Source organism: Cyprinus carpio, chromosome B16, assembly GCF_018340385.1.
Source record: "Cyprinus carpio isolate SPL01 chromosome B16, ASM1834038v1, whole genome shotgun sequence".
Taxonomy (NCBI): domain Eukaryota; kingdom Metazoa; phylum Chordata; class Actinopteri; order Cypriniformes; family Cyprinidae; genus Cyprinus; species Cyprinus carpio.
The window spans coordinates 13,240,590-13,263,529 of record NC_056612.1 but is presented as its reverse complement, the minus strand read 5'-3'; the positions used below and the strand labels follow the sequence as shown (position 1 = coordinate 13,263,529).

Sequence of the window (22,940 nt, the reverse complement as noted above, 5' to 3'; positions counted from 1 at the left end):
GCGGGTCCGAACGTCCTGACTGACATATAGAGCACTAGAGAGGATAAGTGTCTTGTTCTGTCTGCTTGGGAAATTCATGGGGCTTTAAATTTTTCACCGGGACACAGGTCCACCCAGGGGGGTCAGTGAGGTAAGTCTCGAGGCCTGTGAATGATTTGGGATTGTAGATGCGGGTGTTTGTGAGCAGATCTCTACACGTGGCTGTCTATACAGCTGTCTCACACTGGGGACACTTTTGATTGGAGCGCTAACCAGCTAAATCCAGTTAGCCGTCTAATAATAAACAGCTGATTGCTGCTAGCGCTCCGCGGCTACATTGATAAAGCTAACTGTCGCAGCCAATTCTAACTATGAATGAAAGAACTGCGAAAACGAACCGACCGAACGCATAATGTTAACTTACGATTAAACGAGTCAGGTTTGTAAAAGCTGTTCTAGCTCAGCGCGAGCCACGCGCTGCGCGTTTCCTTGAAGTTGAATGGGCCGCACGTGCGCTTGTGTTTCCATTATAAAAATCTAATACGTACTGTCCAGCGTGACTGGAAACCTTTACAAATGGTAGGTTATATGACCTGGAACAGTGTCTTAATAAGACGTGCCACTGCCAGGACAGTCCTCTGTGAGCGAGTTGCCTGTAACAATGAGAGCGTTGTAACTCAATTACAACACACAGGACAAGTGCAGAGCTGAATTTCATCTGTATTTGCGTCTGACTACTTTAGTGGGGCCATGTACGTATATATCTAAATCTCAAATGGGGACCAGCAGCCAAGCATATTTAGCCCTTTAACAGTTTCTCAACTTACTGAATGACCATAGTTTAGTAGCAAATCATGAGGGGAAAAACAATTTTATTTTGGTGACTATTCAGTTTGTTTAAGCAAACATTTTATTTTTGACTTTGTGTTGAATGCAAGCTTCTCTTACATGCTCCTCCACTTTAAAACACCTTGGCCTAGTTACATTTCCCCCAACCCTTTGGCCTCAAGCTGTAAGTGTGAACATGCTATTCTACAGCATACTGTGCAATAGCACACCACACAGGACTGATAGTGTCAGCAGAATGGGATTACTCTGCCCGCACCAGTATACTGTTAGTTGTGCAACAGTGATGGGCTAGGTTCCTAAAATCAGTAGCCTTTTTCAGATTCATAATGGTGTTTGATGGAGTGATTGAAACACTATATGTGACTGTAGTTTCTTTTGGATTCTTGTGGCTTCATACAAAATTGCCCCCTGCGAAGTGAGACAGGAAGGCTGCTGTCTTGATCTGATAATGACTCCCAATCAGATTAAACTTCCACGCTTATTTGTAAGCTGTCGCATACACCTGCCACCACAGCTGTAGTATTGTTCTACTACAGTCAGAGTCTTGAAATGGAATATGCATTGTATTGGACTTGTGAAGACATGTTTTTTTTTTTTTTTTTTTTTGCTCTGTGCTGCAGGTGTGCACTACCATTCATGTTTGTTTGTTTGCTTTTTTTACGGGATTTGTTTGATTGAAATGACAATTATAAATGTAAGTTATTTCTGTGAAAACATTTTAATATCAGAAAACATTATAATATGATGATTTGGCACTCAAGAAACATTTATCAATGTTGAAAATAGTTGTGCTGCTTAATGATTTTGTGGAAACCATTATACATTATTTTTAAAAGATTCTTTGAATAGAAAGTTCAAATGTTCGGCATTTATTTGCATTAGGAATCCTTTGTAACGATAACATTCTTAACTGTCACTTTTACTATCAATTTAATGCGTCCCTGCTGAATTATATGAATATGCTGTATTAAAGGGATACTCCACCCAAAAAAATGATTTTTTTTTTTTTTATTAATCACTTACCCCATGTCATTCCAAACCCGTAAAAGCGCCGTTCGTCTTCGGAACACAATTTAAGATATTTTGGATGAAAACCGGGAGGCCTGTGACTGTCCCATTGACTGCCAAGTAAATAAAAGGGTCAAGGTCCAGAAAAGGTATTAAAGTCGTCATCAGAGTACTCCCATCTGCTATCAGACGTGCAATCTGGGTTATGTGAAGCGACGGGAACACTTTTTGTAAGCAAAGAAAACAAAAATAACAACTTTATTCAGCAATTCCTTTGTCAGCAGTCTCCTCTGTGTCTCTCCATATCACAGTGTGCTGTGTATGCTCTTCTGTATCAGCCATGCCACAAGGATGCGCTGTTTTCTTTCAAATCAAAGCTAAATACACGTAGAAATGGATGGAGTATTCTGACGATGACTTTCAAACCTTTTCTGGACCTTGACACTGTTATTTACTTGGCAGTCTATGGGACAGTCACAGGCCTCCCGGTTTTCATCCAAAATATCTTAAATTGTGTTCCGAAGACAAACTGAGCTTTTACGGGTTTGGAACGACATGGGGGTAGGTGATTAATGACACAATTTTCATTTTTGGGTGGAGTTATCCCTTTAATATACTGACCCCAAACTTTTAAATGGTAGTGTATCTGAGTTTGATTTTAGTTCCCTAAAAGATATGTGTTCTGCCTAAGCACATGTTAAAAGCGTAGTGGAAACACCATCTTCTGTGATTATGTAGAAGTGTGTTTTATTACTTTCAGAGAAACTTTGCAGTCTCTTGTGAGCTGTTTTTAATAAAGGGAATGTTATTTTTGCTTGCATTTTAGTTATATGCTCATCTTTCCACATTAAACACAAGTATTAGTTATTTCAATCAGATGTCAATCTCTTTGTCTGTGTATTGTTGTATGTAGGACTCACAGTGGGGCTTTTGCAGTTTTTAGTAATGTTGGAAATCTGACCTCTTACAGGTTTTCTGTCTTCATGAGCTCCAGATGAGAAGAGGCTGAGCAGAGGTTCTGTGAACTGCCCTGAAATTAATTTTGCAGGTGAGTTATTATTACATATGTATTGTTATATTCTGTATCCTCCTTTCTGTGCTGAATTGACGTGCATGAAAATACTAATTTCCTCAAATGATTATGGGTGGCATTATGATATCCAGAGAAGCTGAAGTAAATGTTGTTGCCATTGGTAAAGTACAGCTGAGAGTTTTCCTTTTTCTACACAAAACACATTGTATATGCTTCTAAATAAACACACACATTATAGGATTGTAGAGCTGTAATCAGCAATCAGCAGAAACCGATCCAGATTTTGTTTGTAGAATATCTTTGTTTGCTTGTCTGTGATCATGTGGATGGACTGTTGTGTGTAAAGATGGTCTGTTTGTGGGTAAAGTCCTTTTCTCTTAATTTCACCTGATTCGTAGTTCAAGGCCCTCAGTGATACAAGATTTCAAAGACTACTTAACTGGATGTTTCTGATGCACTTAGCTGACACTGCATGGATAAAAATGTCTCTGGCTGGTTTTTATCATAACCGTTTGACTTTCTCATTCTGTTTTTAATGAAAAATGGAAAAGTAGCACAGAATGATGGAGAGAATAAACATTCTGATGTGGACCTGCTTCTTCCTGTCCCCAGGTGCTTGGTTCTCATTGCTATTGAAGACAAATTTTGTCTTAGCCGTGAACTTGCCCTGCAATATAGGAATAATGACTGTTGCCAATGCCAAATCTGGCACAGGTAAGCACCTTAGAGCCTCTTACAGGTTTATAGGATGCTTTATAGATCATTAGGGTGGGTGATGTTTGTGATGTCCACTGAGATGGGACAGTTGGCATGGCTTCTATTATTATTATTATTATTTTTTTTTTTTTTTTTTTTTTTTTTTATTTTTTATGTTTAGGGAAAAACATACAGACATGCTTCACAGAAATAGAATATAAATGTATATATACATCCATTTACATACATGTCTATACATAAGCATATATAATGAAGCATAATTAACATAAAAAAAAAATAAAAAATAAAAAATAAATAAAAAATAAAAAATAAAAAAATAAAAAAAATAATAAAAAGAAACAAAATAAAAGAAAAATAAATAAAATCCCATGTGGAACCCACCCGCCCCTTGGATCCCGATCCCCATATCTCACTCGCAGATTAAATCTAAAGCCCACGGAGAGTGGTCAGCAAAGAGTGCCAAGCCTCTATTGCTGACTCTTTGGCACCGTGGACTCTAGCTATTGACAACTCCAAGTAAACAATATCCAAATACATTAAAAGCCAAGCTCGAAAGCAGAGTGAGTGTGGAGGTTTCCAGCGAGTGGCAAGTAGTTTTTTAGCAGCTGTAAGTCCAGCCAACAATGCCCTTCTCTTGTCCAGTGTCAATCCCAACTTTGACAAATCATTCAAAATAAGTGTAGCAGGCGTACAAGGCAGTCTAATCTTAAACAACTTAGAGAGGTTAAAGGCAATCATCTTCCAAAATTCAGCCACTGGGGAACATTCCCAGAACATGTGAAAGTAACTGCCAATCACTTTAGCAGAACAGAAAGTACAAGTAGGATCGTCAATAACCTTCATTAAATGAAGCTTCCTAGGGGTAAAATAAACCCTATGTACAAAATTATAATGAATTTGCTGGTGATCAGGGTTTCTGGATGATAAACCTATATTGATCCACACTTTATCCCAATCAAATGCGGGTGACAAATCTGGAACATCTCTCCTCCACACTGTGTCCAACGCCAGAGGTCTATAAGCATATCGCAGCAAGAGCCAGTAGAGTCTTGATACAAAACCCCTAGTGCTCCCGACAGAGTAAAACAATTTTCGAATTGGATGTGATGTGAGCGGAGCTTGTAAGGGGGCACCGTTGCTTTTTAGAGTCGATCTCAACTGCAAATAAAAGAAAAAGGAGGTACGTGGTATACCATGCTTGATGCAAATATTTTGAAAAGTAAGTAACCCCGCCTCCCCATAAATATCCCCAAGTGTATAAATGTTTTTTTTTTCCCAATCAGGAAATCGAATATGACAACCGCCAATCAGCAATCTCTCATTGTTAAATATTGGAAAGTGTGGGTCCCAGATAGAAAAACAACCAGCCAATTTCTCCACCCTCCTCCATACCAAAAGTAAATATGAAATCATAGGACCAAATTTCAAAAGGCATTGATGGGGTGAGATTTTTGCATACAAAATATTAGTAAAAGAATATGGAGCTATCATCCGTTCCTCTAAAGTTCGCCAAGAGACTTGAGCATCAGGGTGAAACCAGGATAGAAGAGGTCTAAGTGTAAAGGCCCACTCATAGAACTTAAAATTTGGGAGAGACAGGCCACCAGCCTGCCTTTCTCGCTGCATGGTGGTGAGCTTAATACGAGGTCGTTTGCCATGCCACAGAAATTTACTTATTGCTGAGTGCAATTTGCCCCAATATTTAGGGGGTGGGGGAAGGGGGAGCATTGAGCTGACAAAATTGATTCTGGGCAGAATATTCATTTTAATTATGGCTACCCTGCCACGAAGCGAATTTGGCAGGTTAGACCACCTGTCCAGATCCGCCACAACTTTAAGTGTTTTACAAAAATTGTTTTTAATAATTGTCTGTATGGAGGAAGAGATGTCCATCCCCAGATAAGTGAAGTTATTAGTAACTGGAATAGATGCAGGGATGGGAGTATTGCACATTGCCTGATTTAAAGGTAGTAAAGCTGATTTCTGCCAGTTAATTTTGAAGCCAGAAAGCTTGCCATAAAGATCGAAGGTAGACAAAATATGTGGGATACATTGCACTGGGTTATTTATATACAATAAAATATCATCAGCATAAAGTGAAACATGGTGGTATGTACCTCTAATGGAAATTGGAGAGATTGTGGGAGAACCACGGATAGCTTGTGCCAGTGGCTCAAGAGAAAGGGCGAATAACAGAGGGCTAAGAGGACATCCTTGTCTTGATCCTCTCAAGACAGCAAATGGGGAGGAGCTAATTTTGCCCGTAAGTACTACAGCTGTTGGGTTTTTATACAGGACCTTAATCATATTAATAAACGGCAAACCAACCCCCATAACCTTTATCACTGCCCACAGAAATGGCCACTCCAGGCGGTCAAAGGCCTTCATTGCATCTAGTGAAAGGACAGCAGCAGGGGAATTTAAATCTTGAGCATCATGTATAATGTGTAATAGTCTTCTAACATTATCTGTAGCAAGTCTAGACTTTATAAACCCAGTTTGATCACTATGTACCAATTCTGTCATATGGCCTTGAAGCCGACGGGCCAGTAATTTTGCGTAAATCTTTAAATCTGCATTTAAAAGCGAAAGAGGCCTATAGCTGGCGCAATCAGCTGGATCCTTTCCTTTTTTAAGAAGCAGTGAAATTAATGCAGAATTAACATCCCTAGAAAATGATCCCTCTCTAACAGAATATAAAATCATCTCCAGTAAAAGCGGGCCAATCTGGGGCCAAAAAGTAAGATAAGATTCGGGTGGTATTCCGTCTGGACCTGGTGATCTACCTTTACGCATGTCCCTAGCAGCTGTCTCGCACTCCTGTAATGTGATTGGTTGATCTAATTTTATGGCATCATCATTACTGAGATGAGATAGTTTAACATCTTTCAGGAAATTATTGCAGACATCTTTATCAAAATTATTTTCCGAATTATATAACTCCTGATAGAAGGAGGCGGAAAACAGCATTTACTTTCTTTGGGTCACATTGTATAGTGTTATTTTTGTCTTTAATGCAAAAGATATCAGCAAAGTGCTCATCCGTCCGAAGTTTCATTGCCAGTAAGCGACTGGGTTTTGAGGAGTTAAAATAATAAGTTTGTCTGGTTTTGTGCATGAGGAATTCTGAACGACGCCTCAGAAGAGAGTTAATCTCTTTTTTGATCAATTCCTTTTGTAGGGTTGTGTAATCATTAAAATTATGTTGCAGGGAAGCATCAAGGGACGTATATTTTAATTCTAAAGCTTCCAATTTAGCTGCACGAGCTTTGTTTTGTGTTGAGGCATATAAAGTGGTATTACTCCTTATAAAGCCTTTTACGGCCTCCAAAGAATCCTTGGATCGAGAACAGAGCCAACATTAAAGTCCAAAAATTCACTAAAATTTGTTTCAAACTGAGCTTTGAAAGACTCATCTCGCAGTAAAGAAGTATTAAGACGCCATCTGGGGGCTTTAGTGGAAAATGGGCGAACCTTGACTGAACAACATATGGGTTTGTGATCAGACCAGGTCACCGGAATGTAATGCGCATTTTGAATATTTTGAAATAAATCTTTTGAGGCAAAGATAAAATCTAGTCTCGAAAAGGATTTATGTCTCCCTGAGTAAAAAGAATAGTCTTTTAAAGAAGGGTGGCTTCTATTCGCTTTATTAATTTTTTTTTTTTTTTTTTTTTTTTTTTTTTAGACAAGTGACCGGGGCCTCATTTGTAAACGTTGCGTATGCACAGACTGGGTATAGAAAGTGCGTAGCCTCACTTTTTTTTTTTTTTTTTTTTTTTTTCACACCTACATATATGGATTTATAAAAAAATTAACTTTGCGTAAATGTGTGCACTGTACACATGGTCTTGACTGTGCGTACGTATGAAAAATAATGAAGTAAACAAGAATTTTAAACTGTTAATTTTGATATACACATTTACATTAAAGGGACACTCCACCCCAAAATGAAAATGTTGTCATTAATCACTTACCCCCATGTCGTTCCAAACCCGTAAGAGCTTTGTACGTCTTCGGAACACAATTTAAGATATTTTGGATGAAAACCGGGAGGCCTGTGACTGTCCCATAGACTTCCAAATAAATAACAGTGTCAAGGTCCATAAAAGGTATGAAAGTCGATGTCAGAATAGTCTATCTGCCATCAGACGTGCAATCTGGGTTATATGAAGTGACGGGAACACTTTTTGTAAGCGGAGAAAACAAAAATTACGACTTTATTTAACAATTCCTATGTCAACAGTCTCCTCTGTGTCTCTCCATATCACCATATGCTCTTCTGTATCAGCCGCGCTTTTTTTTTTTTTTTTCAAATCAAAGCTAAATACACGTAGAAACAGCGCATCCTTGTGGTGCAGATGATACAGAAGAGCATACAGTGATATGGAGAGACACAGAGGAGACCGTTGACAAAGGAATTACTGAAATCATTATTTTAGTTTTCTTCGCTTACAAAAAGTGTTCCCGTCGCTTCATATAACCCACATTGCACGTCTGATGGCAGACCTTTTAAGGACCTTGACATTAAGTGATTAATGACAACATTTTCATTTTGGGGTGGAGTATCCCTTTAAATATTGCGATCTCCCATTAATGGAGATAAGCACCGGAATTACATAGTCATTACGCAGTGGACTTTTTATTTGATTTTGATCAGGTTCACATCTATTCATGACCGCAGACTATAGAGCTTTGGAAAATTGCTGCTCCTGAGTATGGGTCAGAAACTGCAAAGACCTCTTCAGTCCTTCTAGACATATCATCATAACTCTCTCAGTGTCTAATGTATCTTGCCTTTGTAGAAAGGGACCCATGGAGCTCCATGTGGAGATGGAGATGTTACAGATAAGCTCTGATGAAACGGCTGGTCTCACAGGCTTAATGACCTGCATGTATGATCCTCAGCTCTGTGTTTTCTTTCAGCTGCTTCTGCTGACACACCGATTTCTCTGCCATTTTGTGCAGTTTGTTGCCTTATTGAGGGAGAGGTCTGTGTGTGGGTTTGTTCACCATGGAAATAGTTACTGTTTGCACTATGCAGATTACTCCACTTCGTGATGAATATGCCCTTTTTGAGGCTCTCAAGTTGTTTTATAATTGTCTGAGTGCTTTCTGATGTAGTAATATACACATGGATTTGTTGTGTCGTTCTGTTACTGGAAAGCAGTAGGTTGTGTAGTGTTGACTGTAAACAGGATCCAAAATCACTTCCTGCCATGCTGTGGAAACTGTTTTTGAAATTTATTGTCAGGAGTATAAGCATTTTTTGTTGATTTATGACATGCTATTCATTTAAATTTAAGTCCACATCCAACAAAGCTTCTGGTCACCCTACAGAGGTTTTTTTTTTTCCTTCTCTTTGAGTCTAACAGTAAGAGGGAGTGATTTTTCCTTTGGAAGTCATTTGCCTTTTTTGACAAGTTTGTTGCCGTACCCAGTTTCATCAAAGATTCAAGATGGACTTGAATGATGCCGTTAAAAACCACATCAATTAGACACATTTCTGTTGAATTACTAATCATCCATGTGGATGCCAGAGTGTTGCCAGATTGGATGGATGATTTCCAGCCCAAAAGCTCACCAAACCCCCCCCCCACCACCCTTACAAAAAACTGGCCAAAACTTTAACAAAGTAATGTGAGAGAATGTACATCAAGGTTGATGAGGACCATTTTTAACTCCTTAAAACAAAATGACAAAAGAAAAGAATACAAAAATAGCCTAAATTTCCAAGGAAAACAGATCAATTTAGGGCAAATACATTAAAGAGATTTACCAAATATGATTAAAATATGCAAGCAGACACTGTCAAAATGGTAAGAAATTAACCGATACCCTAAAAAAAAAAAACCATACGTCTCATTTTCACTGTCAGAGTAAACCAATTTCAATGCAAAAAGTGCCTAATATAAGTGATCGAAAACTTGATCTTACGCTTACGGCTATATTTCTTATTTTGACTATTTCAGTACGTGTTGTGACTGTAGCTACACATTTAAACAATTTAATATTTATTTATCTGTCAAAGAGAATAAATCCTCACATTTGAAGCTTGTTTGTTAATTTAGGGCCCTACTTTGTAAATATGATCTGATTGTGATATATGAAACCTAATTGTTTCACTTGTTTACTTCGTTTAAACTATATTTTGTCTTAAGTGGAAATGAAGTGTCTCTTTCTGTACAGTTAGCCTTTATACATAAACCTTATTTTATCTTATTATTATTATTATTATTATTAATTATTTTATATAATACACACACACAGTTTTACATGTATATGTATGTAGGCCTATACATTTTGTAATTTACAATTGGCGAGTACTAATATTGAGGCGTGATTGTAAAAATGGCCAGCTACATCTAGTTGGTCTAACTTGATTTGTTCAAGTTCTTTTTATAAATTAATATATAGTATGAGAGACATGATTGAGTTATTAAACTCTAATCTTCCATTTCATGTATTTTGATGCCATAATATATACAGTCTCTAGTGCTTAAGGATTTTAAAAAATGGGTATCTGCAATTTGTTGTTTGCTTTATTCTATGATTTCCCTTATCATAATCACATTAATTGCAATCTTGGTTTTAATATATATATATATTTTAATGAAGTGTGTAAATTGTGTGTGTGACCCTCAGCCATGCAGCAGGTGCTGGATAACCTCAAGGAGCTGCCGCCTTCAACAGGAGCCAAAGACATCGACCTCATCTTCCTCCGTGGCATTATGGAGAGTCCCATAGTTCGTTCCCTTGCTAAGGTATACACTAATACTTCATTTGAACTCCTTTAGTTTGATAGCTATTGGGAGACATCAAATAATTGATTACCATTATACATGATGCTTTTTAAATCATTTAAATGATTAGTAAATAAGAGAGCTTTTATCTGCCTCCTAAATATCAGCATAAACGTTCACGTGTGCACACATTTATGAGGCCAGGGATCGTTTGTTGTGTCTCAGGTCATAAGAATGTGATGTACAGGATGTACAGTGGGCCTCTTCATATTCTTAATATAGCTGTGTGAAATTGTTTAGATTGTGAGATATACTGGTTGAGTTTCACTTTGTTTGATTAGGAACTAACACGCCTTTGTGAGAAATATATAGTCCGTGTTACTGTTGATTTTTCTAGTAAGAGTTAGTTTACAAGTGTCTGACGGTTTGATCTGCATTAATGTCCAGTTTGTATGGTCTGTTTCCTCTGAATCATCCTGTGCTGACACGGTTTTCAGTCCTTAATGATTTTTAAACACACTTTGTGTTGTGCAGGTTATTCTGGCGACCCCTGATAGGGAGCAAACTGAGAGAGCGAGAAATTGATTGTAACTTGTTTGTTTACTAAAATTGTTGGTGCATGTCATAGATCTCAAAAAATAAAAACCGAATTGAAAGTCTTAAATTCCCACCACTTTACAATTTGTGTTATATGCACATGATTGAGAACAAATTTAGCTTATTACAACTTTGAAACCATACACAAAAGTAGTCTTCACACATCATTCATTCATTCATTCATGCATTTCACAGACTGTTTGTTAAACAAGAACATTTGAAAGACATTGTGGTGGAAATGACACTGGAAATAAAAACTGTGGGTTTAATTTTAATCCATTTTTTTTTTTTTCACTCTGTTTATAGTGTTTTTTTTTTTTGTTTTTTTTTTTAATGCTTTTATCATTAAAGATTGAAAGTTTGAACGAGTAAAACAATCAAATGAATCAATATAATATTTGGAAAAATAACACAAAGGCATGATAGTTTCATTTTTTCATATTTAAAAAAATCTGCTTTAATAAAAATCAAGCACTGAGACACTTGATTAAATCATTATTCTTAATGATTTTTACAGTTGTTAAAACTCTCTCTTCCATCTGAAGTGTACCTGGCAGTGCATATGTTAATCTAGACGTAATCCATTAATCGCTTTCTTGGCAAGACACTCAAGTTATTTAGTCTCCGCCCACTCTCTCTCGCAGGCTCACGAGCGATTGGAGGATGTTAAGCTGGAGGCGGTGCAAAGTAATAACGTGGAGCTAGTGAGTGAGATCCTGTCTGATATGAGCAGTCTGACCACTCATGATGAAAGTGCAGCAGAACTCTGTAAGATCCTGAAGGAACCGCACTTCCAGGTATTAAACCTCTTTGTGTCTTTCTGACTGCGCCTTTCATGAAAATATGTTGACTGTTTATGTACAATTATTTATTCATCATATAGTCTTCTCAGTAGAGAAGGAAGCAAGATCAACTATATTGGACAAATAAGTTGATCGTGTTTTTTTTTTTTTTTAAAGGAAGATGATTTATTTGGTAATTTGTTGTTTGTTCTGTTCTGTGTTCTCTTGGTGTTTTCAGTCCCTGTTAGAAGCTCACGACAAGGTGGCCTCTAAGTCATATGAAGCTCCTCCCACCAGCACCAATTCCACCAGCATGGCCAGCTCATCCCTCATGCCGGCTGACACGGTTCGCATGATCAGCATCCAGAAGAAGGCTGGAGAGCCTCTGGTGAGTGACAGATGTTCTGTTTCACAGGATTAGATCCCACAGACGGTCAGATCTTTAGCTCTGTAGAGTCTCTCTACTAACAGCTTGTGTTTCAAATCCATGCAGTGCCATTTGGTTGGTCTGCGCTGAAAAAGGCCAACTAGTCTCGAGCAGCAGATCTATAGTTGGCAGCCTGCAGTGTTTTTAACACCTAGTAAAATGTCACTGTGTCTCTGTCAAGGTCAGAAATTCACAAGGGAGTTGGTTAAAAAAGCCACTGAAAACCTTTCATTCATTTACTGCGCATTTCATTATATTAAAAGCCACTGAAAATAACATTTATTTAGGGATGTTTTCAAATAATTCATATAAAAAGTCACTGAAAGAATTAATTTATTTTTTTATTTTAATATAATAATATAATATAATGCCGTATTCAATAAATTGAATGAATGAATAATGATGTTTTCAGTGGCTTTTAATAATATAATATAACATAATATCCCCCATCATCCTTTAATAAAAAGTATGCCTGACTCTTTGTGCTGGCATTTCTGCGATTCATAGCGTCGTCTCTTTTAGGGTGTAACATTCCGGGTGGAGGATGGCGACCTTGTCATCGCGCGTGTTATGCACGGCAGCATGATTGACAGGCAAGGAATGCTGCATGCAGGTGATGTCATCCGAGAGGTGAACGGCCGAGAGGTGGGCAAAGACCCCATGGCATTACAGCACATGCTGAGGGACTGCAATGGAAGCATCACACTCAAAATCCTGCCCAGCTACAGGGACACACCTCCGCCCGCACAGGTCAGCGCACCACTGATTCACAGCAAACCCAATCAAGTTAAATGACACCCAATTAAAAAACATTCATCTTTTTGTTTGTTACACGGCGGTTTTGTGTTTAGTGGTTTCATGGCACTGGGTTTCAGTTGTATTTATTTATCTTAGGAATGCACTGATATCACTTTTTCCAGAACTGACGATATTTTTATTTTTGGTACTACTTGCCCATAACCAAGTACCAGTACATGTATTTTCATTGCATTTATAATTCTATAAATACTGGGTACAAAACCCAAAAGAATATTTATAATGTTATTTGGCTTAGTACATTTATTAAATAGATATTTCCTCAGTATTCTGTGGGCTTTTGTTTCTTTCACTATTCTTTTTTTCCCTATGGTACTTTATATTCAAGTTGATAGCACATTAGAGCTGCTCCATTGCAGCGGCTCAGTACTGTAATTACAAGACTTCCTGTAATAATGCAAGGAATCACTCTTTACATACAAATGAACACATTTTCTGAAACATAAGTCACATTTTTCTTTATCTGAAACGTGCTTCGACTTGTATTCCAAAGCGACTCATATAATGCAATTAACGTCAACAATCAAAACATGTTCAGCACACGCACACAGAATGAGAGAGAAGCATATAGCACGTTTCACAAAGACTGCTAGTTTCACTTTGATTTAGATAAAGTCTGTATCGTTGACATATAAAATAAATGTTATAGTAATTGCCCCTATAATTTGTTATTTACGATTTAATTTTAATCGAAGTGATGCATACACTGAGCAAACAGCAATAAAGATCATGCAACAAGTGTCTCTCTCTCTCTCTCTCTCTCTCTCCTTACCTGTATCGACTTACCGTCAAATTAGTAACTTGTGCATTGTTTTACTTATTTGCTTTTGACATATCCGACCAAACTATAAACTTTCCAGTGACGTCTGTGAGAGGGAGATATTCGCTTGAGTATTGGATGTTTAACATTATATTAATTACATGCATGTACTTAATAGACATCTTTAATTTCTAATAACTCCATTCTACTCTGTTTGTTCTGTTGTCTGTGATTCTTTCAGTTTACATGCTGTATGGTATCTGCGTTTGGTATCGGGGCATTTTAACGAGTATGGTATCGGTGCATCCCTAATTTATTCATTACATTATCTAAATTTTTATTGACTGTAATGGGACAAACCCATCCAAAATTCAGTTTGGTGGACATTTGCTGCAACAAGAACTGGCATGAGTTTGTACAAGATCATCTTCATCTGAACTGCTACTATCTTTCCCTAATAATCAGATGCTGAGAGTATAAAATAATCTTGTCCCATAGACCTGATTTTAGTGCTGTATAACCTCCTGATGGCTTAAGGATTCAAACAGTCCTTGAGAAGGAAAAAGGAGAGACCTGGCCTCTGGGTGACTCAGAATGGCATCGGGCTGAAACTGAACATGGTTATCCCTATTAATAACACGACCTGTGCTAAGTAGGGCAGATGGGAGGAGTTAAACATGCGCACACCCTTACTTTCTACTCTAAGGAGATCTGGGCCTGGAGAGAAATAGATCCTCAAATTCTCAGTCATTACCTTTTTTTTTTTTTTTTTTCTTCCATCAAATCTTTCTAATGTTAGTAAAGTTTTTTGAACCACAATGAGTCATAATTGGCACACACAGGACTGTAATGTGCAACATATTTGATGCAAAGAAATGGCACGAGTTAAGCAGGTTTCGCAGGTCCATGTATGATTACAGCACAGTTGCTGGTTCAAATCCTGATCCGAATAGGTTTAGGTTCTCAAACAGTGCTGCTGCGTATCAACCCTGTGAGCAAGTATGTCCTTTACCCACTTTCCTTGAATAAATACTGTTTGAAAACCTCACACAAGAGCAAACACCGGGGACCTGTTCCTTGTGCCAAACCTAGATTCTGTCTTTTTTAGATCTGAACTTTACTCCGTGGCGTAGTTATGTGCAGTGAATGACCGCTGAGTGTTTACTGTTGGGAAATCATCTCTGATAAAGATCCACCAGGATCCATAAATATTTAATGTGAAAACGTACTGTTGTTCTTCATAGAGAAGCCCATTTACAACACACACCAACATAGGCCATCTCTGTTACTATTCATTTATTCCCCAGGAGGATGCAGTATTCTACAGACAAAATGTTGACAATGTGAATTGGCCTCTAGCATTACACAACACAGATTTTGTCAATACAAGGAAACGCTTTAGCCGCCACCTTTATTTATTTATTTTTTTATTGGGTTCCTTCCCATCATCATTTGCATAATCTATTTTAGTCAGCATAGATTTTTAGATTTCTTTAACCTGTGAGCTATGACATGATTGCATTTTTAGGCTGTTTAAAATGAGTCAGATGTTAATAAACAGGTGTAACAACACTTTCTATGCCCTTTAGGTGTATCTGAAGCCACATTTCAACTACAATCCTGACACGGATAATCTGATCCCTTGTAAAGAGGCTGGTTTGGCTTTCTCTAAAGGAGACATTCTGCATATAGTGAACAAGGAGGACCCCAACTGGTGGCAAGTGAGAAGCATATGATTTTTTTTTTTTTTTGGTAACTTTATTTTAAGGTCCAATTCCCACTAATAACAAACCACTAACCATTACTTTTGCCTCATACTCCTCATTTTCTTCTTATTAATAGTTAGTAAGGTAGTTAAGTTTGGGTATTGGGTAGGATTGGGGATGTTTTTTTTGTTTTTTTGTTTTTTAATTGCTGAAATGTTTGACACTGAAGCTTTTTCGTTTAGGCATGTAATATAAATGGAGGCCGCACTGGTTTGATCCCCAGTCAGTTTCTTGAGGAAAAGAGGAAGGCATTTGTGAGGAGAGATCTGGATGGATCAGGTACAAAGGGTTTTTTTTTTTTTTTTCTAGCTCTGGATTAAATTATTTAGGGATATCAAAGTTCCTTCCTATTGCATTTATGCTGTAAACAGAGTTCCACCTGTGGGTTTGTTTTAGGAATCCTCTGCGGGACATTAACTGGAAAAAAGAAGAAAAAGAAAATGATGTACTTGACAGCGAAAAATGCAGGTTAGATTTGCAAGGGTTCTTTGTTATTCATGCTTAATCTTTCATTCTGTTATTCGGCAAGGTTAGATTAAATTAATCAAAAGTGACATCTTTTGTAACACTATAAAAGCATTTACTATTTCAAATAAATACTGTTTTTGAACTTTCTATTCATCAAATAATCCTGGAAAAAATGTTTGAGATTCTGCAGAAATTTCTTGAGTACCAAATCAACATGTTTGAATTTTCCAGTCTTCAGTGTTACAAGACCTTTCAGAAATCATTCTGTTTCACCATCATGGAAAGAAATTAAATGTTGTAACATTCAAATCATATTTTTGCTCAAATAAATGCAGCCCTGGCGAACATAAGAGACTTTTCAAAACCATTAAAAATAAATCTTACCATTATTAAAAATAAAAAAAAAAATCTGTTGAATGCTACTGCGAGTATTTTTAAAATGTAAAAATTAACTTTCAAAACTTCTCTCTTTCTAATAGAATTTGACCGCCATGAATTACAGATCTATGAGGAAGTTGCAAAGATGCCTCCATTCCAGAGAAAAACTCTTGTGCTGATTGGTGCACAAGGAGTGGGTCGCCGAAGCCTCAAGAACCGCCTGATTGTGTTAAACCCGCTGCAATATGGAACTACTGTACCTTGTGAGTATATAATCAACATTAAAGGGATAGTTCACCCAAAAATGAAAATTTGACGTTTATCTGCTTACCCCCAGGGCATCCGAGATGTAGGTGACTTTTTTCTTCAGTAGAACACAAATGGAGATTTTTAAATGAAACCATTGCAGTCTGTCAGTTTTGTGATGGAAGTGGATGGGAATTATGGCTAAAATACAAAAAAAAAAAAAAAACCATAAACAAAACCAACACTGTGGCTCGTGACTATACACTGATGTGTAAAGACACAAAACGATCGGTCTATGCAAGAAACTGAACAGTATTTATCCCAATTAGGAGGGTCAGTGGTCCATTTGAGAGATAGGAGGAGGTAATGCACTTATAAGTCTCTGATCCGCCATAAAGCAAGAAGAAGATGCCTCACACGCCTGGCTGCCTGCTGCTGAGAACACGCACAGGAGGAGGTGCTCAGTAGAGTTCTAACAGTTTGGACATTGTGTGAATCAGAGGTAAAAAACAATATAAATACTGTTCGGTTTCTTGCACAGATTGATCATTTTGTGTCTTTACACATCAGTGTATCGTCACGAGCTGCAGGGTTTAATTTGGTTTTGTTTTTATTTTTTTGTTTTATTGTATGTTTTAGTCGTGATTCCCATCCACTTCCATTATAAGACTGATAGACTGCAACGGTTTCATTTAAAAATCTCCATTTGTGTTCTACTGAAGAAAAGGTCACCTACATCTTGGATGCCCAGGGGTTAAGCAGATAAACATCAAATTTTTAATTTTGGGTGAACTATCGCTTTAACATTTAAGGGATAGTTCACCTTCAGTCCATGGTCCCCACTGACTTCCTTAGTATGGGGAAAAAACACTATGCAAGTCAGTGGGGACCAACTAAAGGTTAATTACATTAATAATTACTACATTTGTCATTTTACCAAAAAAAAAAAAAAGTCTTCATCTGAATTTCATCTGTTTCTCAGTCACTTCTCGGCATCCACGTGATGATGAAAAGGACGGCCAGTCATACTGCTTTGTGTCCCGGGAGGAGATGGAGATGGACATCAAGGCAAGCCGCTACCTTGAACATGGAGAATATGACGGCAATCTATATGGAACCAAAATCGACTCTATCCATGAAGTCGTTCGTACAGGACGCACTTGCATACTGGACATCAACCCACAGGTGAGTGATAATGTTATGACACAGAGATGGTTCTCTTTGATATTGCACTGTGTACTGTAATCTGTAATAGACCATAGTCTTTACATATTAATAGCTGGTGAGGATGTGCTACAGGATGAACAACATAACCTTAACTTGTTGGCGAAACCCCTTTGACCCAAAAAATTTACTTAAAACCCCCCTGAGATTTTAAAGGTGTAATGAAATGGCAACAGACATTTTCTTCCATATTGTGAGGTAAATCCAACTGAAACTTATTATGGAAGTTGATTGTAAGAAAAGTGTGGCATATGTCACCTGAGAGAAGTCTGATGTTTTACTGGTAGCTTGATGACATTTTTGATTTAAAAACACTGAAACCTTCACAATTCACAAGAAGTTATTCAAATATACATTTTTATTTTGTGGTGGCGAAGTAAAAAAAAAAAATCCAAAGTAATTGTTTTTCCCAAAATTATTTGTTCACAAGCCCCCTGTGGTTTTCTCAGTTTGGGAAACCCTCAAATTCTGGTCTTTGAGGGGCCCTGACACTGCCTCCTCAAGATCATTGTAGGTCTTGGATATATATATTACAAAAATGTATACCGCAAAATACAATTGCTGTGCAATAATTGTTGCTTATTGTGCAAGAAAATCTGTCTTTTTGACGAATGACAGTAATCCTGAAGTCATTCATTATTGTTAATCCTTGATTTAATGTATAATACAAAAAGAAAAATGATACCTAATTGCTTCTAATTGAGCTGGCTTGCTAAGCCCGGTCTAAAAACACACACCCTTCCTGATTAGAATTACAAATGAATAAAACACATTTTAAAGAACCTTCATATTTAATGGTATTATTTGTAGATTACATTTAATAGATTACACTTTTGAAAGCATTTGCAATTGGTTTTGTTGCGCTTAGATTTTTTGACCAGAAGGTGTCACCTGCCTGTGGTCTATTGAGCACATCAGAAACAGTGAATCGGTTCATGGACCAATTGGTTTAGTTGATTTAGAGCTTTCTAAAAGCTTCTTTTCTCCCATCACTAACAAAGACTTTATTTGATAAATGTGCTCTGCAGGCGCTAAAGGTACTGAAGACATCAGAGTTCATGCCATTCGTGGTTTTCATCGCTGCCCCAGAGCTCGACACACTACGGGACATGCACAAAGCTGTGGTGGATGCTGGGATCACAACCAAGCTACTGACGGTCAGCCTCATTTCTGTCTATCAAATTGACTTTATTGGGAAAAAAATTGATAATGTAGAAAACATTGGCGTTACCATAAGCTCAGAGTTTAAGATATGGGGCCAGTGTTACTAACAGCTTGCGCCAGCATAAGCGTAAACCATCTTTTGCTGTTATAATTGTACTTTCAGGATTTACTTTAAGATTTTTTTAAGACGCGCATCAAAGAATTAGCACTAAAAAGCAGGATTGCCAGGTTTTCACAACAAAACCCACCCAATTGCTGCTCAAAATTAGCCCAATCGCATTTCGAGAGGGGTTCCCTGGTAAAAATCGCATTCCAGGGGATAAAATACATGTTTTTCGTATATATAATTTTTTTTCACATGTATTAATTTATTCTGAATGCCAGAAGAACACATTATCCGAACATATTGTTTGCCAAGCCATATTATTTTTAATTCGCTTCAGGAAATAAAAGACGACTCGGAATCTTCAACTAGGAGTCACGCAATACCAGCTCTATCAAAACTTCATTTTTTGGCCTCTAGCTCTTTTCAATGTACTGTTGCTTCATTATTTCTTTATTTGCGACTATGCTAATTTGGCTGATATGTAAATAAGATGGTGCATCTGTTCTTTAATTTGCACGTTGTTAGTAAATCACCCGCAGAATTTTCCACACCCATCGGTGCTGTTTTGGAATTGCCCTGTTTAGTAAAACTGGCCCATGGTTTTTTTATATGCCACAAAGTGTGACGACTTCTGTTTCTGTCTTTTTTAGGAAACGGACCTAAAGAAAACAGTGGACGAAAGTGCCAGGATCAAGCGGGCGTACAATCACTACTTTGATCTGACTATAGTTAATGACAATCTGGACAAGGCCTTTGAGAAACTGCAGGCAGCTGTGGAGCAGCTGAGCACACAACCACAGTGGGTCCCTGTGAACTGGGTTTACTGAGACGTACAGCGGTCCAAACACCCCATCATCATCATCATCTTCATCATCATCATCATCATCATCATCTGTGGCACAGAACACAAGTTCACACTGAACGGACCCAGCAGTCACTATGCAAATGTACACTAGCCATCCAGTCACGACAGACATAAGGGAAGTGTACTTATTTATTAATGTTATTTTATTTTCTACTGACTAAACTTAAAAACTTGGAGGGAAAAGCAAATAGGATTTTTTTGAATGGCTTGTCATTAAAATAGTGATTAACAATTTTCCAAATAAGCATAAGCTTCATTACAGTATTTAAAGCAGGGGGCTGTTTTCTTGCTGTAATTTTAGTGTTACAAATGTTGGTTTACAGTGCAGGCTTCATCTCATTTCTTCATCTGTCATACAGTTCAATCACTACAGTATGTCAAGCAGCTTTAGTTTATCCAGCTTTAAACTTAAGATCTTTATAAGTGTCATCCTCTTTCCTTTCAGTTCAATTCAAGGAAGCCAAATGTAACTTTTACAATAGCACTTTATTTTACAGTCCTGTTATGTATGTACTGTAATAACTAGGTACTAATCCTGAACCTAAACTTAGCCCAGAGTATACTTCAGTTTTGACGCGAACGCTTAAAGGGGTCGTTTACTAAAAAAAAAAAAAAAAATCATTTACTTACCCTCACGTAGTTTCAAACCTGTCTGAGTTTCTTTCCACTGCTGAACATAAAAAGGTATTTTGAAGAATGTGGGTAACTAACCAAACAGTTGTATGGTTACCCAGATAGTATGGAAAAAATACTATGAAAGTCAAAGGGGACCAGAAACCATTTGGTTAGCCACATTCTTTAAAATGTCATTTTGTGTTTAGCAGAAGAAAGAGTTTGGAACAACTTTAGGGTGAGTAAATGATGACATAATTTTAACTTTTGTGAACTCCTGCTTCATTGCGTCATCCATCCAGGTTTTTTTTTTTTTTTTTTTTTCTTTTTTCTACTTTTCTACATTTCTATTGAAATGATGGGCCGGTTCAGTGTTTCCACCTTGTGGACAAACCAATTAGTGTGGAAAAAAGTATCAAGACACATGCTGTTCCCAAAATCGAATACTTCCCTACTACATAGTATGCAAAAAACAATAGTGTGCATTCGATGGACACTTTACTATCCCATGAGGCCACGGCAGACAATTTATGAATGGACAGATGCCGGTAGGTCACACATGGCAGATGTAGTATGTTTGAATTTCGTTCATACTACCTGTACTCATACTATATAGAACATTAATTTTTTTTTTTTTTTTTTTTTTTTTTACTGTTGCAAAGTAAATTCAAATGTAATACCTATTACAGCGATTTCAGATGCACCGAGAGCTTGATCTCTGCAAAACGAAAGTAAACATTTTCTAACAGGTGGGTGTTTTTAAATAATGCAATGAAAATGATGCCCCTTACCTGACCCCACCCCTAAACATGGCAGCAAATCAGGTAACACTGTTTAAAACGGCCTCATTTTGGCCTTGCCCACTGATCTGGTAACCCATTACTGTCCTGTAGAGACCTATATTTGGACAGAGAACAGCGTACAGTACATGAGTACTATGCTTATGACGAAATTTACATCACATGCACGGTGTAAAAATCTACACTTCAGTTTTAACGTTAATGCTTAGCTTATGCATAGGGCAGTACGCACTATAAAATTTCATTCTTGTCCAGCATCTGCACCAATTCTGATAAAAATGTCTTTGTACTCTTGTTAAATTAGTTGCATTTGTCTCTTAACCACCTTACACAAACACTTGTCACTGCAGGTGTTTATTGTTATTGTGGTCTACAGTAATTTGTTGTTTTGTCTCATTCATTTCTTTTTCGACTTGAAACAACATCCCAGGCCACTAATCAGTGCAAAAAAATTTAAAGGCGCATGTAGGAGCTGAGCGTAAAAGTACTGCATAATAGGTACATAATAGTACTGCACTCTAGGCTTAAGGGACAGTTTACACAGAACAAGTTTGTGTGTTCCATTGCACTGTTTTTTTTGTTTTGTTTTAATATTCATGTTTCGGTACTTTTAAGTGTCTTATCTTGTGAATTAAAAATAAAAATGTTCCTTTTTCTTTTCATTCATGGATGCTGCACCTCTGCATCTGGAGATCTTTGTGCAGCACCTGTAGTTTTTAAAAGCAAGAGCCTGTTCTGTGTGAACAGCCCTTAAACCTAACCTTAACTCAAGTCCAAGTTACCTTACATTATATTACCTTATATTAAGTGCATGTACTATAAAATAAAGTGCATCCAGTATCATGGTTTTAATTTTATCATTGCAGATTTATGAGCTAAAATCATTGTGTTGCTTGTATGTCCTAGTATACAGAATCAGCACTGTATTTAGCTAAATGCCTTTTTCACAGGCACAAAATCACATTCAAACATGGAATATAGACCAAGTGTGTCGTGATCACAAGCCACCTGGCCTCACAGATTCACAACCTGTCCTCTAGCTGTATGTAGTGATGTACCTCTGTCTCTGGTGTCTTGCTCCAGTGTCTTTTTCAAGGCTTTGTAACTGATTTTTATCCAGCTTGTGTATTCACTTGAAAATTCTATATTTTGCAATACAGAGAGTTGTATTTTGTGAAATTAAACAGCTGTCTAATAAATTAATCTTAATTTTGGATCACTTAAGAGTCTTTATTTTCTGGGGTGTCATTTATAAAGTGTGCTCACACTTAAATCCATGTCAACGCTCCTATTTGTAAAAAATGCCTTTGTGGAAAGGAGCTTAGCGTCATGTCAGGGTACTGCAGGTTTTTGGAAATGTAAGCTATTCTTGCAGCTCGCTGTTCTAAATCTTTTATATGTTAATGACATTAATTAGGAGTCATTTACAAGGCAGAGAGCTGAAACCAGTTCAAGTTCAAGATCATTTGCAGTTCATAGATTTCACATCTGAAAGAGAGGCGTACATGCATTTTCTGTACGTACGATCATTCTATGAATCACATGCATGAGAAGTGATCGTAAGATTTGTGCAATGTTTCTGTGCAAGGTGTGCAGATTT

General features: G+C 37.3%; 1 protein-coding gene across 2 annotated transcripts; it reads left to right on the top strand.

Annotated features, from left to right (window-relative positions):
* pals2a (protein associated with LIN7 2, MAGUK family member a) lies at nt 1-22,559 on the top strand. Of its 2 annotated transcripts, XM_042740844.1 has the most exons (14): nt 1-130; nt 2,807-2,884; nt 3,482-3,583; nt 10,232-10,350; nt 11,571-11,723; nt 11,947-12,096; nt 12,658-12,885; nt 15,301-15,432; nt 15,660-15,756; nt 15,874-15,945; nt 16,425-16,586; nt 17,552-17,754; nt 18,822-18,950; nt 19,714-22,559. In XM_042740844.1, the coding sequence occupies exons 3-14, from the start codon at nt 3,553-3,555 to the stop codon at nt 19,888-19,890; spliced, it is 1,653 nt and encodes a 550-aa protein (XP_042596778.1). In that variant the 5' UTR covers nt 1-130; nt 2,807-2,884; nt 3,482-3,552; the 3' UTR covers nt 19,891-22,559. The 2 variants fall into 2 exon arrangements, with proteins under 2 accessions (XP_042596778.1, XP_042596779.1); XM_042740845.1 differs by lacking the exon at nt 3,482-3,583.
* The last annotated feature ends 381 nt before the right edge of the window (nt 22,560-22,940 follow it).